This window comes from Malurus melanocephalus, unplaced genomic scaffold (assembly GCF_030028575.1).
Source record: "Malurus melanocephalus ecotype Western Australia unplaced genomic scaffold, MMel_1.1 scaffold_83, whole genome shotgun sequence".
NCBI classification, from domain to species: Eukaryota; Metazoa; Chordata; class Aves; order Passeriformes; family Maluridae; genus Malurus; species Malurus melanocephalus.
The window spans coordinates 334,718-350,717 of NW_026623315.1; the positions used below are offsets into that span (position 1 = coordinate 334,718).

General features: G+C 46.6%; 1 protein-coding gene across 1 annotated transcript; it reads left to right on the forward strand.

Moving 5' to 3' along the window:
• On the forward strand, nucleotides 1-7,466 carry TMEM42 (transmembrane protein 42; the record flags this gene model as incomplete). The annotated part of the gene is made up of 3 exons (XM_057367738.1): nucleotides 1-48; nucleotides 4,662-4,808; nucleotides 5,710-7,466. Coding segments are annotated over 3 exons (336 nt in total), but the record flags the coding sequence as incomplete, so codon positions are not given.
• Between the last annotated feature and the right edge of the window lie 8,534 nt (nucleotides 7,467-16,000).

Below are 16,000 nucleotides of genomic sequence, written 5' to 3' on the forward strand. Positions count from 1 at the left end.
GCGGCGAAGCTGGCGCTGGGTCCGGGCGGGGAGGCGGCCGGCGGCGCGGTAAGGATGGAGGCAGGCGGTGCTGGGTCCTGAGTTCCCGTGTGGCCGCGCTCGGCGCCACGGCTTGCGCTGCTTATCGCGGCGGGGAGGGAAAGGAGCGCGCTGGTTCTTCCTCAGGGGCTGCCCTGGATTTGCGGGGAGAGCGGGGCCGTGACTCACCCTGGGGAGCCCAGCCTTGCAGCGCTGACTAATGCGCGGTGCCGACGCAAACAGCGGGGAGAGCGCAGCGGGGCTGCCGGGTGTAAAGAGAATGAGCGTGCTACGGGAATGCCCCAAACCAAGCCAAGCCCAGCTCGGSAGCCCGTTTGCAGTGCTTCTACGTCAGTGTTTCTTTAAACGCAGGATGTTAGTATGACTGAGCATTAAATGCTTGTTTCTTAGCCCACTGTTTTGCTGATACCAGCGCCCTTCTCCCTTTTATTCTGTGAYTGCTCGGCCATGACCAGAGCAGAGAGATGGAGCCCTTGATTTCCACTCTGCTTCTCACCTGATCCTTGGGTGATGATCTTTATCTCGGTCGTGTTTCTCGGGTTACACGGGGTTACATGGAACTGCTGGCCTTTCACCTCAGAGATAGTGTCCTTATCTCCAGGACACCTCTGGCACGGTCATGCAGGAAGTGGAGATGTGCTCGAAGTTGAGTGAGTGGGGAGAGGAGGAAGGCAGCGTATGTATCCTAAAAACATTCGGGGAGATTCTTTTGGGTATAGGTTGTTTTTCTCGTGGCAAATGTACATTTGCATTTGAAGTCTTAAAGAGAACCCACAAGAGAAGCATAGATCTGAAATTAATCTACACTTGTACCAGGTAAAAAAAAGAAAATTGATTTGTGTGATTATTAGAGAAGGTTTGAAAGGCAAGAACTCAATACCTGCCAATTCTGTTGATCCTTTCTGATATCTGAGAAAGTGTGGCAGAAAGGGGAACAAAAAAAAAATCCAGATATTCTTCCCGTCACCCCAAAAGAAACCTAAATTGTGCTCTGCACTGACAGAATGGCAGAGCATGGAATTACTGAAAATGTTGACAACATATTCTCTGAGTATTTTTCTATGTTGAAATTTATGAAAGTATTGCCCATTTGTTCAGGGATGTGTTTCAGTGCTTTTTTTTTTTTGAATGTGCTATGATAAAGTGTCATGTCATTGACGTGGAATGTTGCCAGAAGGTCAAGGGCRATGATCCTTCCTCTCTATTCAGCCCTAATTAAGCCACACCTGAAGTTTTGAGTCCAGTTCTGAGCTTTCCACTGCAAAAAATAAGAGATGGTGCTGCTGGAGAGCCCAGCAAAGGATCATTAAGGTTAGGAAGGGACCAGAGCATCTTTCTTAGGAGGAGATGCAGAGAGAGCTGGGACTGTTCGTCATGGAGAAGAGAATGTTCAGGGAGATCTTATCAATGTGTAGAAATACCTGCAGGGAAGGTGGACAAAGAATGGAGCCAGGCTGTTTCCAGTTGTTCCCAGTGAGGGATGGGTAATGGGCCCAGCCTGAAATGTTTCCTGATGAACATCCAGAAGCACTTTTTCACCATGAGGGGAACCAGGCGGTGGCRCAGGTTGCCATGGTGTGTGGTGAAGTCTCCATCCTTGGAGATACTCAAATACTGTCCAGACACAGACCTGGGCAATCTGCTGGATCAGGTTGGACCAGATGAACTCCTTTCAACCTCAGCCATGCTGTGATTCTGTGACTGGGTGATTCTGTGGCCAATCTGGGTAGATTGGTTTCTTTCAGTTTTCAGGTCAATTCTAGGTTACAATTATTAATTAAACTTTTTTTTTTAGTTTTGTTGTAAAACTAGCCAATTTTTAGGTAAATGCCTGGTAGCTTAAATTGCATGGGACTGTAGACACTTAAGTGTTTCAGAGGGCTCCTTCTGAATCCTGCACTCACGTGGCAAAGGCATTTCAGTAGAGCAGCCTTGAGGCGACAGATTCAAAGGGTTTTGTGTTGGAGGAAGAGCTACAGAAATACCAAAATAAGTATAAAAGAGCAGCCATCATTTGGGGAACATGGAATGAGGCAGCAAAAAATGTATTGACGCTTGTAAGAGCTGATGATGCAGAGTATCAGGATACTCATGGCAGCACAGGGATGGATTTCCTGGCCAGAAGGATGTGTTGTGGCGGCCCAGCCTGAGAGCAGCCTGACAGAAAGGGTCATTGCACTTGAACAAAAGTTTCTCTTTGCTTTCTCCGCTCCCCTGCCAGTCTTCATCTAAAATTACTTCTGCCACTTCAGGAGTGATTCTGGATTATCTGAAATGTACACTGAAATTAATCTTTGCTTAGAAAAGCAATCAGAACAGTAATCCTTGACTCATTGGGGTGGCTCAGCTGAGCCCTTAGCGGGGGAGGAATTTATATTGACCTCCTTCCTTGTGGGGAATATGTGGGGATGTTCCTATCTCTCCATCTGCGTACCAATGCCATGACCACTCTACTGCCCTGGGCACAGAGGATTTTGACCTTTCTCTGATAAACCTTTCTTCTGGCATGTGCCACCTGCAGCTGATTTCCCTGGCTCTGCATGAGGAGAGCAGAASAATCTGTGGGTTCAGAGTCACTTTTGAAGGTGACCTAGTTGCTGTGATGGTGAGAGCTGGCTTTGCTTCATCACTGATAGCCTCAGAGTAATTCAAGTCAGGCAAAGACTTCTGGAGGTCTCTRGTCCAACCTCTGCTTACACATGACTTTCTCCAGTTAAGTTTTAAATAATTACAAGGTTGGAGAGCCCATGACCTCTGTTTCAGTGCTTGATCACCTTTGCTTTGTCTCATAAGAGATCAAAATTTCACTTGTTCCAAACTTTTTTTGTTGCCTCTTGTCATATCTGAATGCCCCTTGGAGAAGTGCCTGAGCTCCATCCTGCTATGCCCTCAGGCCAATGGTTGAAGGCAGTAACAAGATCTCTTAACAAGATCTCTTTTTCTTAAGGCTTCCCCGCCCAGTAGTATAGTCTCTTTCTGATCCAGAAATACACAAAATTTAGGTGAGGCATAGAAAATGATTTTCCCCTCTTATCTCTGCTTGTCTGCCTATTCATTAGAGGTGTGAGGATGTACATAACTGCCAGAGGAGAGTAAAACTGCCTGGTCATACAGGCAGAGGGTGAAACTGGGAGGCAAACCCCATCCTGTGGTGAGCCCAAACACAGCAGTTTTCTTCCTCAGGGGAGTGGCAGTAGCTGGACATGGTTGTCCCTCTTTGCCCACAGAGTTTTGCCAGGGTGTCAGTGGGAAAATAAAGCGCTTCACTCTGGGGAATCATTCTGGGTCTTTACTGTTGCCCTGATCAAGCTGTAGACATTTGTCACAAGTTGGACAAAACGAGACCACACACCTGCACCATCCCTCACTGGAGTGGGATTAGCGTCAGAGAGCTTGTGCCAGCCATGAAGTATCTATTTGCTTTGCATTTTTTTTCTGTTTAATTTTGTACTTGCTACTTCACTTGCTTCCTAAAACTGTGGCCTCCCCCAGTGCTTGCAGTTAATAATTTCTTCTTCGGAGTGGGGTCAGGACGCAGCTGATGGCTCCCCATTGATTTGGGCAGYTTGCAGGAGGGCACAGGGCAGCCATTCCCACAGGGCAGGTGCCACCTCTGAGCTGTGTTTGTTGGTGGCTTCACACCTGCATTTCTGTCTGCTTCAAGATGGATCACAAACTGAAAGGTGAAGCTGTGATTGCTACGGGCTTAGACAAAGCTCTGCTTTCACTTGTCGSTGTTTGTAAGAGTTGTGACCTTGCCTGCCTGTGATCTCCCTTGGTGTCCTCACATCAACTACATGGCACCCAGGGACTGGGGAGATGGCCTCAGGTGCTAAAACTAGGAAGGGGTGGGGACACTGAATGGGGAAGGCTTTTTAGGTGCAATGATGCCTTTTTTTGCAGACKGAAGCTGTTTCACATCTGGTCGGGTTGTCTAAGGAGGGAGACTTCTTGAGGCCCTTGAATTCAGAGGTTGTTTTGTTGCTGCTAAATGGTAGAGCAGAGACCCCTCAGTAAATCTGTTCCCCAGAGTGTGAAACAAAGCATGAAGCCACTCAGCTCTCCCAGAGATCCTGCTCTGCCCTCACTGCAGCGGTAAGGCAGCCAGATCCTGGGAGCTGGTGAGGACCAGTTCTTTGGGACCACGAAGGTCTTGGCTCAAATTCACAGCAGCTGGGTCCTGGAGCACGTGTGGTGCCAGCACGTACATCTCTCGTGTTTGTCAGACTGAATTTGACCCTTTTCCATACATCAAGTGATAAGTGAAGGGTATTTACGGGMATTGCATGTGCACCACATTGTGAGCTGGAGAGCCTTCTGCAGTTTGGCTTCTGGCATGGCAGCTGCTGCACCTTATCCCAGCATTTCTCAGCGTGTAGTATAACGCTGGACTTGAAGCAGGACATGGCAGGCTCACAGACATGGCAGGCTCGCTAGTCTATCCAGGGCTGATTTCTCATTTCCATTTCCTTCTGTGATTCAATATATTCATCTTCATGTAATAACCAGCTGTAATTCAGTTTTAAAAGCCCGCACCATTGGGTTTGGCTCCAAAGTGCCCATAAATTATTGAGGGTGAATGAATGGAAGGTGAAAATGCAGTTTTCCATTTTGTCCTGCAGCTGCCARTGCTGTTCCGCCTCAGCTGTGCTGGCCTGGTGTTTGTGTGCAATGCTGTGATGTGGACAGTCTTTACAAAAGCCTTACGACTCTCCTCCTCCTCAGCTGCTGCCTCYGTGACRACAACAGCCTCCAACTTCATCTCTTCGGTGAGTAGACCTCATCCCCAGGTACTGAAGCCTGAGAAGCACAGCCTGAGATGGGAATGCCCACACTGGTTGTATCTCATCTCCCAGTGCAGCCAGCATCGCTGGGCACAGCCAGAGAGGTACAGGGAGATGTGAAATGATTGTGTCAGGCCTCAGCTGCTCTGATGGTTGTTCATGGCATAGGCAGTAGAACTTTTCTGGGTGGTGCAGGAGGGGTGCTGCTGCCCAGCRTGATGCATTGCAGCAGCAACACAGTTTATTGAATGTTTCTAATTTCCAGGGGGAGCTGGAGTCGGGAGCTTTGTTTAATTTTGCTTTTACTTTGCAGCACCTCACTTGTGACAAGCCAGACTCACCCTAGTTGGGCGTGAAGATGCATCACCTCTAGTGACAGCAAGAGCGTCTTTGACCTGCAGTTTTTTTCTACTCATTTTTCACTCTTGGCAGCGGTCCACCTTATTGCTGTGCTCCAGCTGGCAGACAGTTATGGTGGTGTCCAATAATTGGCTACAGTTGCCCAGTCAGTGGAAGACTTGGCTCCCAAGAAGTGCTGAGAAGGCAGCAAAGCACATGCACGTCTGCCAAAATCCTACTTTGGGATCACAATATGGCTGTGCTTCCAGGCTGGTGGTAGAGTTGGTCATCTCCAGCATCACTTTCAGCAGTTGTTCCTGTAACCCAGTTTAACAAGAACTACAAAGAGATGAGTTTGTCTAAAATCACAACCACTGTAGACTTAAACAATGGAACTATTGATAGTTCCTACTACAAGTAGGAGTTTCCTCAACCAAGTTTTTTTCCAGGGCTATCTCTCCCAGCAGAAGTCCTCACATTTCTGGCAGTGCAGGAGGCTGTGGAGCAGCTCAGCACAGCAAAGCTTTGTGTCTCTTTTCTCCTTCAGGCTATCCTGGGAAAATTGCTCTTCGGGGAGATGTGGACGCCTCTGTGGTGGGTCGGCCTTGCCATGACTGTCTGTGGGCTCATGCTGCTGCACACAGCTGCACCCCAGCTAGTGCAGGTTCCAGCAGAGAAGAAGGAATGACAGCTGCTGCAGGGGTCAKGGTGCCATGCTGCCTCTGCCCAGCCTGTCTCATGATGGCGTCCCCAGTCCCCACTGGCCTCTGAACACGTCGGCCACGGAGCTGCTGACCCTGCTCGCTGCGGATCTGCTGACTTGCATCGCATCTTTCCTGGTGGTGGTGTGGTGGCAGTGACAGCCTCAGAGGGAGCTGGTCAACTCTGAGTCAGTATTGTGAAAATTGGGGCCAGAGGCTTATCGGCCGCTCCTCCTCTTCACACCCTGTGGCTGTGGAGCTTTCCCAATTCGKGGAATGCTGAAAGTAAACATGGTGGTTGTGGAAGGTGTTTGTGCATCAGGATTTTTCCATGAAAGAACCTATCCCAAAACAGAAAAGCAGTCAGAATTAGATGCTGAAGGCAGCTGATATTTCTGCTCTGCTGTTCCTGGCTTCCCTTTCTGTCTCTTGAAAGGGCTCTGTGCCTGGTGCTACCTGTGGAGCCTTTCATTTATTCCTTCCACTTCCTCTATCAGTCACATACACCTTTTAATTTGCCGTTTGTATCTGACATCTTTAATTTTCACTTACCCATTCCTGATGTTACTCACTGGAATGTTGCTGCKCTTTCTTTTAAACCCTTTTCCAGAATAGGGTTTTGATTACACAAACTGTAATTTTGGTACAACAGGCAGCATATGAACAGTCAGCTGGAATGTCCATCCACCATCCCCACTCAAGTTGAAAATTGCTTTAATGTTTGGTCAAATGGAGTTTCTCAAGTCATGCTTTTTCTACACCTGTGGATAATGCATATTCCTGTTCATGAGATGTGATCAACCAGATCACTGGTATCCAGGTATCTGTTAAATTTTGTATCAGTGATCACTCTGTGTTCAGATGTCAGTTTGGTGRATATGTCACGAATCATCATTTTTAAGGTATCGGCTTCATTTCATTCCTCTGCCCACACCATTTTTTTTTTTTACTTGGAAGTTCTTCATTTGGAATCCTAATTAAGAAATACAATGATGCCTGTAAATGTATGCATCATGCTGGTGATATCACTTGTTTGCTCTGGGCTTGCCAGGTTGTCTGTGTCATCTTGTAATGACAGGTGAGTCACACTTGTGGCATGTGCAGAAAACCTAAGGACACATTTCTGTGAGTGTCTRTATCAGAGCCTGTCTGGTCTGTCATGACTAGCAAATCTGCGCCATATCAAGTGTAAAATAGACTTGTGGCTGGAAATGCCACTGGAGTTGGGTTCGTGCATTTTTCTTCTCTGATCAGAAAAAAGAAATGTCCTTGTCTCCCAGAAGAGGCCAAGAGCAGTTTGCTCCAGTGCCTGCCATCCTAACWCACCACATCTGGCAGCCATGTCCCAAGAGGGGCAAAGCCTTTGGCTCTCCCCTCAGTGTGCTCTCAAGTCTTCCCCTCAAAGAAGAGAGCTGTATATGTGGTGGAGGAGAGGGCAGAGTGCTCGGATTGCTTTTCCTCCTTACCGACAAGGGTCTTTGCACCTGGGAAGCTCTCTGGGTGGCAGCAGGGTAGGGTGGGACACATCCAGAAGCTGGAACTTGGCACAGTGACCYAGTATCCCTCATAGGTCTGCAGACATGACAATAACTACACATTTCTATGTCAGATTCCTTAGAGATCTGTACATGATGGAAGATTAACGATGCCTGACCTATTTCCCCTTGTTACTAACCCTTAGCCAGCTCTAAGCCGTTGCTGCCTCCATGCAAACGGCAGTAGAAGGACCAGACTCTGGTTAATTTGCCTGTTGCCCCATTTCCTCATAAACAGTATGGAAAGGTTTTTAACCTGGACAATCCTAGAACTGACATTTCTTTATTGCCATTGTTGTTGGAGGTCAAGGTTTAGGAGGTGTTTGCTYGTGTGCAGAATATGTGAACAGCACTTTACTTGGTGATGCTTACTTTAAGGTGGGTGAATGTAAACTAGAGCTGTAAATTCTGTCATAAATACTTGGAGGGAAAGGAAGCAAGTTTTCCTCCAACTCCCATGGGAAGAAAAGATTGCCTAGCAGGATTTATTTTACAGCAGAATTCCACTCCTCTTGTGTACACAGGGTTTGGCCCATGTCTGCCTGGAGGGACAGGSCTGCAAGGAAGGCTGCAATCACTGCATGGCAAAGCAGTGCACTTCTGATAAACAGTTCATGTGTGATCATCCAAAATGTGGCTGAAGGTAATAACTTTTTTTTTAAAGGGATGCTAGCATTTCCAAAATAAAACAGTGTCCAAAGCTCAATGGCTGATTTTTTTGAAGGTGTTTTAGACCACAACACACAAAAAAAAAGCGATGTGAGACTAATGAGTGAGCTGTTTGATGAGGCAGTGGTTCAGATGTGGTGGACTTTGTAAGGTGGATCTGAAGATCATGGCCAACTCCCAAGACCTTGGCTTACCAGGGCAGAAGGTGGWTTACCATTATGGGGGAACTACAGCAATGTGCTTGTGTGGGGTTTTTGTTCAGTTGAAAAAAGGTATTATTAGAGAAGAGTCTTGGCCACATGTTTCCACACAAATTCCAGCAAAATACACTTCTGTGTGCGCATCTCATAAACACGTTCATGTTTGCAGTGCTGTATCCACAACATTGGTGGATAGGGGCAAAGCCATGGACATTGTYTACCTGGGCTTGTGCAAAGCATTAGATGCTGTCCTACACAACATCCTTGTCTCTAAATCGGAGAGACGTGGATTTGATCCCAGGCAGACCTACAGGTTGGGCAGAGACATAATTGACAGCAGCCCTGTGGGGAAGGACTTACGGGTGGTAGCTGACCAGAAACCCAACATGAGCCAGCAGTGTGGACTGGCAGCCCRGAAAGCCAAACAAATCYTGGGCTGCATCAAAAGGAGGGTGRCCAGCARGTGGAGGGAGATGATGCTGCCCCTCTGCTCTCATGAGACCCCACTTGGAGTGCTGCATCCARCTCTGGTGCCCCCAACATGGGAAGAACATGCRACTGTTGGAGCAAGTCCAGAGGAGGCCATGAAATTGATAAGGGGATGTGAGCACCTCCCCTATGAAGATAGGCTTAGAAAGTTGGGGCTGTTCAGCCTGGAGAAGAGAAGGTTGCATGGAGAGGAGACCTCAWGGCAACCTTCCAGTATCTGAAAGGGGCCTACAGGGAAGCCAGAGAGGGACCCTTCATCAGGAACTGCGTGGTAGGGCAAGGAATAATGGGTACAAACTGTAAGAAGGGAAATTCAGGTTAGATAGATGGAAAGAAATCTTTACTGGGAGCAGGTTGCCCAGAGAAGCTGTGGATGCATTCCTCAAGGCCAGGTTGGATGAAGCTCTGAGCAAACTGGTCTAGTGGAAGGTCCCTGCTCCTGCAGAGGGTTTGGAACTGGATGATCTTTAAAGCCCCTTTCAACACAAACCATTCCATGATTCTTTCACCTCCCAAGTGCTGACTGTAATGAGTCTTTCCTGCACATACCTCTCATTCTCAAACACAATACTATTTTTTGAGCATCTTGTTAATCATCAAGCATGGCCATACCATGTTATAGTTAAAGAGTAGAAGAAGGCATATAGTTAACAGGAAGGCTCACAGTGGCATTCAGGAATATTCAAATAAGTATACTTGTATTATTGGTGGAAAGCATTAAAAAAATCTGYTGTATAAACAAGGTCCAGGAGTATTGTAGTCTAAGGTAAATAATGTCTTAAGGTAAATTAATTCTAAGGTAAGTAATGTACACCTTTACAAGGAACAAAGCCAAATGAAATTGTAGTTTCAGTTGAACCTKAAATTATAATTTGACTGATTAGATAAGGAAGTATACATAAAAACTTTAAAATGTCCCTGTTGTCATTGACAAGGAGTCACTGAAATTTGGAAAGTTTGTACAGCATCTCAATTACAGCATATATTGAAGTCACTTGAAAGATGGTATGTTTGCCAGGGTGATAAGTATTTGAAGTAGATGCAATAAGTAAGTTTCGTAGATTGTTCTGCCAAGTTTGGTATATTTWAAATTTTCGAGGAATTTGAATCAGTGCCCTCTCTTGACCCTTCAGAGACCTTAAATGATCACATTGCAAGAGTGTCCCACAGGCAGACATAATTACATGGTCTTGCAAGCAGTGGGGTATTTTTGAAGAAGGAAGTCCTATGATGAAACATGCCAGCAGAGTGGCCCTGACCTTGTCTGGCACAGAAAATCCATGAAATTAAGAATAARTGAGTACTAATCCTGACATGTTTAGTGTGCCAGGTTCTCTGCTTGCCTTCTGCAGAAGAGCAGCAGCAACTTTTATTTTGGGCACCTGAGAGGTGCAGAGGAAAGTCACACAGGAGGGGCACTTACCCACAGCAAGTATTGTGGTACCTGCATCTTACTTGGACTCAGAGAAAAATCTGGGGTGAGCTCAGGCCAAGGCTGAAAGCCTTCCCAAGAGAATCAGGGCTTTCCCCTAAAAAACAAGTGCATGGGTGKTGTACCATGTGACTTTTTAATGGAAGGGATTGAAGAAGACAACATTCCTAAAAATGTTGTCCTTCCTGGGGAAGGAATAAAGTGTTTTAGACTGTAAATCAACACATTCTGGCTTTAGGCAGATGGTTGTTGGTCTGAGTGTTTCAGTGCTCTTTCTAAGTCAAGTCTGTTTCTAGATACTTTAACACAAAAAAAGAAAGGTCAGCAACTTGTTTGTARAATCTGAAATGGGGTCCTGGGCCATGGACAGGGAGGAGAGGGAATCCCAGTGGATCAGGCAGGGGCATCCAGTCCCAGTGGTGCTGTCAGAGTTGTGACATAGTGGTTCTACCTGGAGCGTTCTTTCCAGTGCTGGACCTGCAAGTTCTGGTGGGGCATAGAAAACCGGTCTGGCTCAAGGACTCTGAGATGGCAGGGGCTTACAAGGAGAGGCTGAGGGATGGTTAGAGACAGGGAGGCTCAGGGTGACCCTGTCAGCATCCAACGTGTGCATGAAAGGAGTTACGGAGGCAACATACAAATGGCCAGCACTAAATGAGGCAAYAGGCACAGGCTCTGTCTTGGGACTTTCAAGCAGGCCATTGGGATAAAATCTCACTAGGAAGTTAGTTGCCAATACAGGCAGCAGAGTTTCTGCCAATGGAGGTTTTCAAGCCTCAGCAAGACAAAACCTCAACTGACTCAATCTAGTGTTGGTGASCATCCCATCTGGGCAGACAGTTGGATTTCCTGTGACCTAGGGGCTGATTTCATGATCAACACCATCTATAATTGGAAACTGGTTTGACCTTCTGCCTCCATGTTRGCAGTTTCCATTAAATCCTGCTGTGCCAGAGAAAGGAGGTTCCTCCTTAGGCACGGTGCAGACCTAGGCTGCCAGAGGCTTGTAGTCTAACCACAGAAACCATGATGGACATTTGCATGTGCGTTCAYAGCCTGAAAACAAATTTATCAAGGGAGAAGGACTCCACGATAGTGAAGTGCTTTGTKAATTTGAGCCTTTGCTGGTTGAGGGGACAGCACGATGGGTGCAATGTTTGTGTTGGCTCCCAGGGCAGGGCTGTGCTGGCTGCCAGCACGGGGGACCTGGAGGGATGACCGGGAAGCCTGGACCTTGTGGTAGTGCTTCCCATAGCTGTGTGCAGCACGGCGGTGACCCGTGTCTAGGGGCAGCATACACAGGAGGGTGTTTGCCCTGGGAGCAGCCAACCAGCCAATGCTCTTCACTCCCCAAGGAAATTTTTTTTGTTTCTGACTGTTCATAATACCTTAAGTTGTTTCAATTTTTCCTTGAGGTTTAAGGAAGGGTGTCTGTGAGTGGCTGTTCTAATTACCAACGCTTCCTAAGCAGCTCCTTTCACRCCCTTGAAGTCCTGAGGGATTGCTGGTGCTGGGTTAAAGCCTGRGGAGCTCCTGGGTGGGGCCTCCCACTCCCATTTTGCTGGGGGGAGATGATGCATACCCTGCTCAGCCCTGCACAGCTCTTGCACGACACAGAGGCTCCACTGCACCCTGCGGGGATAAATCCATGACAATGGAAATAAGTGAGAGGGAAGGGCTGCAACAAGTGGTAGTAGGTGGGTGTGGTGGATGTGCTACCACTTTTTGTACATTTTGAACCTGTTGCTCAGTCTCGCTTGTCTCAGAGGTCACTACGAGCYGTGGTTTCATCCTGCTTGGGAGAGTCAGGGCTGGGGATCATCTGTGTGAGCAGCTCAGGTCTTCCCTTGTCACAAGTGGAGCAGCTCTGGTTTTGCAGCAAGAAGTGAGAGTCAGACAGCTCTGCTTGGCACTGAGACCTGCAGTGTGCAGGGTCTGAAAAGCAGCCAGGGCTTCGACCCTAATTGCTTTCAGTAAGGCAACACTTAGGGACAGATGAGCAGTGCCCCAGGGAAGGATGAGGCATTACAAATACTACATTTTCCTCTGCCACTCGACTGTTTCCTCATTCAGAGAGGAGGTATTTTAAATGACTTGTTCCCCTTAGGACACTCCAGAGTTAGGCAATCACAAGCATGATTCTGCCAGGAACCAGTGTTGCATGAAAATGCTTCCTAGAAAACCCTGGTGGGTATGGAGTGAGAGCATCATGAGCTGCTGTGAAGGACAACAGCCTGGATGCTGTGACAAGGGGTGGTGGGAGTATGCTGGCTTGRTTGTTTTTCAGGGCAAATAGCCACAGATCCCTGGGCTCAGTCAGTTCCRTCACACCTGGAAGCTGCCACATGATGGCCACATTCAGGGGTGGGACAAAACCTTTGCGCCCGCCGCACTTTTAGTCTGTTCTGGTACAGCACATGAGCCAGATTCCCAGCACTGTGCAGGATCAGSTCCTTCCTACAAACCCTGGTCGAAGAAATTTCTCTCTTCCCACCATGTGACAATTTCAGTTGCAGTGCTGGCTGGTGGGCATGCGGCATGGCACAATGTGACCTGTAGTCTTGTAGACCGTGTACATCTCGACGTATATAGATACACACACACACACCCACACACACACAGACAGGTGGGAGAAGCTGTTGCACCTCCCCTGCAGAAAGAAATGTTACTCGAAGACACTGGCATGCAAGTTTCTGTTTTCTCACTTAGACATTTGCAACCAAACACTTACCCTGTAGGTGGGAAGGTATTCTTTCAGTATTTTCCTTGTTCRCTGGAGCTGTTTTTAATACATGGATAAACTATTTTATCCCTGATTCAATATTTGTGCTGTTGATTTCCTTGCCCTTACCATTTATTTTTTGCAGCCCTCTTTTGCTTTATTTTTCCTCGTACCTTTTCATATTGTTTGCTTTAGGTGTAGGCTGCGGATTTGTGTTCACACTGCAATCAGTCAGTCTGGTCATACATGCAAGCCAGTTCATGGGTCAGTGGCAGTAGGGTGGATACTACCCTGGAATAACTACACCCACCCCATTGGACCCCTTCCAAACAGACACTGCAGGTTATGGGATGGCATGGTGAGGAGGGTCCTTCTCCCCATTTCAGTTTCTGGGTGGAACAAAGGTGTGAGGAGGAAGTTAGCAGGCTAGGGTCGTTCAGAGTGGAAAAGAAACTGTGGTGGTTTGTAATAGGGGCTGAGAAGACCGTGAGTTGCATGGAGAAAGAAATCTGGAATAATGAAGAAAGTAAACTTTCAATTGTCTCCTCTGCCATGAGGATGGGGACCAAAAGGGAAGCCWGCAAGTGTCAAAGCCAGAGAAGCTTCCTCTTCTTGCAGTGTGTCATTCAGCTGAGAAACTTCTGCCTGCAGGAAGCAGCAGAGGCTAGTTGGCTCATCAGGTTCAGAAAGTGGGCAATTATTTTTAAAAAAGCTACTGTCTGGAAAAAGTGACATGATGGTGATCTTTCTTTGTATTTTATTGCACAAAAGTCCAAAGTGTTTTGCTGAGAAGGAGAAGTACCTTTTGATGACTGTTTTTTGACTAATACATGATGTCTTGTCACTGGAGCATGTGTATTTCAGTGTTTCCAGTGCAACAGCTGTACCACAACTGAGGGTCAAGAAGTCATAGTACTGGAAGTCCCAGTTCGACCTTCACACATTGTTGCTCCATATATCTAGACTGATATTGTAATTTTGCCTTTTGCACCTCAGCCAGGAAAGGGATCTTAAAAAATATTTTAACATTGTGGCATTTTGGCTTGCTCTTAAAGCAGCTCTCTATTTTTTCAATGGCCTAAAACCACAGTTTTCTGTGATGCCCACAGAACTTTTATTTCAGGGCACAAAGACTACTACACGAAAGTGTTTTACCTGAGTAGGCCTAAGTCTACGTTTGATATATGTGTGGRTATGGTCACTGCTTGATCTCTGTCATTGCTTTCTTCAGGAGCAGAGCCCTTGGGTGACATTGGGTTGAGCACAGGGTGATACAGTTTCCATTCCTTCTGCAGATAAATGCCCAAAGCCAGTCACCTATATCCTTAACTTAGGTCTGAAACCCCTCTTTCAACRTTCAATGAGAAGGAAGGAACTGGACTTCRATGATCTTTGTGGGTCCCTTCCAACTCAGGATATTCTATCATTTAATGATTCTATGAAACATGGAATTTCTGTAATAATTACTGGCATCAATCACTTCTCTGGTATTTGCTTGWGAGAAACTCATTACCAGGTATCCGGGATCTGTTAAGATCTGGGCATGGCCGTCTTGCATCAATCCCTAACGTCCAAATGCCTTCCACAAGTTGGCTCATGTTAGATTAGGAGAGAATCTGCCTGCTGGATATATGGGATTCCCTGTGGGCACAGGCCACCGTCATGGTCTGTGGTCGATGAATATGTGTGAGAAATGATCAAATCAATGCTCCTTTCAGAGTAACAGCACTGGAACATCAGGATCATCGTGTGCATGTGATGTGTCTCGATACCAGGACATTCCTGAAGACTGAGGTACAACTTAATGAAATTGTGAGAACTGACGTAGCACCTCAAATTCCGCTCAAAAGAGATGGACCAGATCCTCATCTGTTTTCCATCTGTGCTTTTTTTGTCTTTTTATCCCTTCAAGATTTCTTATTGCGTATCCTTCCCTAGGCTGTGATTCAGGAAGCAGTCGTGGTACACATGGGAGCAGTCCTGTTGTGGTCAGTGGGGGCATCTTCTCCTCCTGGTGCCCCTCAGGACCCAGACAGGGGCTGTGTCCATGTGTGCCATGCCTGATGCACTGCTCACCCTCTGACACCTCAGAGCAAGTCCATGGGAAGGCTGAGAGGATGAGCTCACCTTTCCAGTGTGCCAAAAAGGAAACCTGTGCTGCTTTTGATCTGTTATTTATTTTGAGTGTTACTCTGACTAGACATAAAATAAAACCCAGACAAAACAAAAGCAACTTGAAGCCTCAGGTGTTTATAAAAAATGTGGCTCAGTAAATTGTTATTATAAAAGGCAAATTCTCATGGAGTTGCAAATGAATGAAAATTTAAAGCTCAGGATTTGTCTTTCCCACTTGACATCAGCACCTGTGGTCATGCTCTGGAAGTTTGACTTGTTTTGTCATTTTTGATACACAAAATAAACAAAACCTGAGACAAAGGGCAATCTTGTAAATAGAGGAGCAGCCTCTGGGGAATTCTATTTTATTTGTTTGCATTTCATTACCTTTTTATGCCAGCTAATAAGGTGACCTTGCAACAGACAGGTGCAGATAAGGATGATAACCTCTGTTGTGTGATTTTGCAAGCTAGGAAGTAAATTGCTTAAATTATTGGGAATAGGGAGATTGTCTGTGAAAAAAAATAATCTCCTGCTTTCGTTAATTAAAGGAGTATAGTTTTATGAGACAGACTGAGGTGATTAACTGTTATAACTATTAGGGGGAAAATAAATTAAAACAGGCTGGTATTTTTCTGTGCTTCAAGAAGAAAAGAGCRGYRGTGCTGAACCACAGCCAGCCACTCTGACCACTCTTGCCTGTAAAAAGATAGAGATCACCTGCTGACAACATGAAAGAATTTGAAACCATGTCTTTAAAAAACATTCCTGTAGTTTAAGCTGGAATTCCTCTTCTCAGACCTTGCCAGCAACTCTTGGAGAGTATTAGAGTTCAATGGCTTTTCCTGGCAGGGCAAGCTCGTACGAGCCAGGGGCAGAAGGGAGTGTGGTACCATGTGCCAAGTTTAGTTTTGTTGAATTGAGATACTACCAGTGCGCAGAGAAAGGATAATGGCAATGGGCAAGACCAGCAGC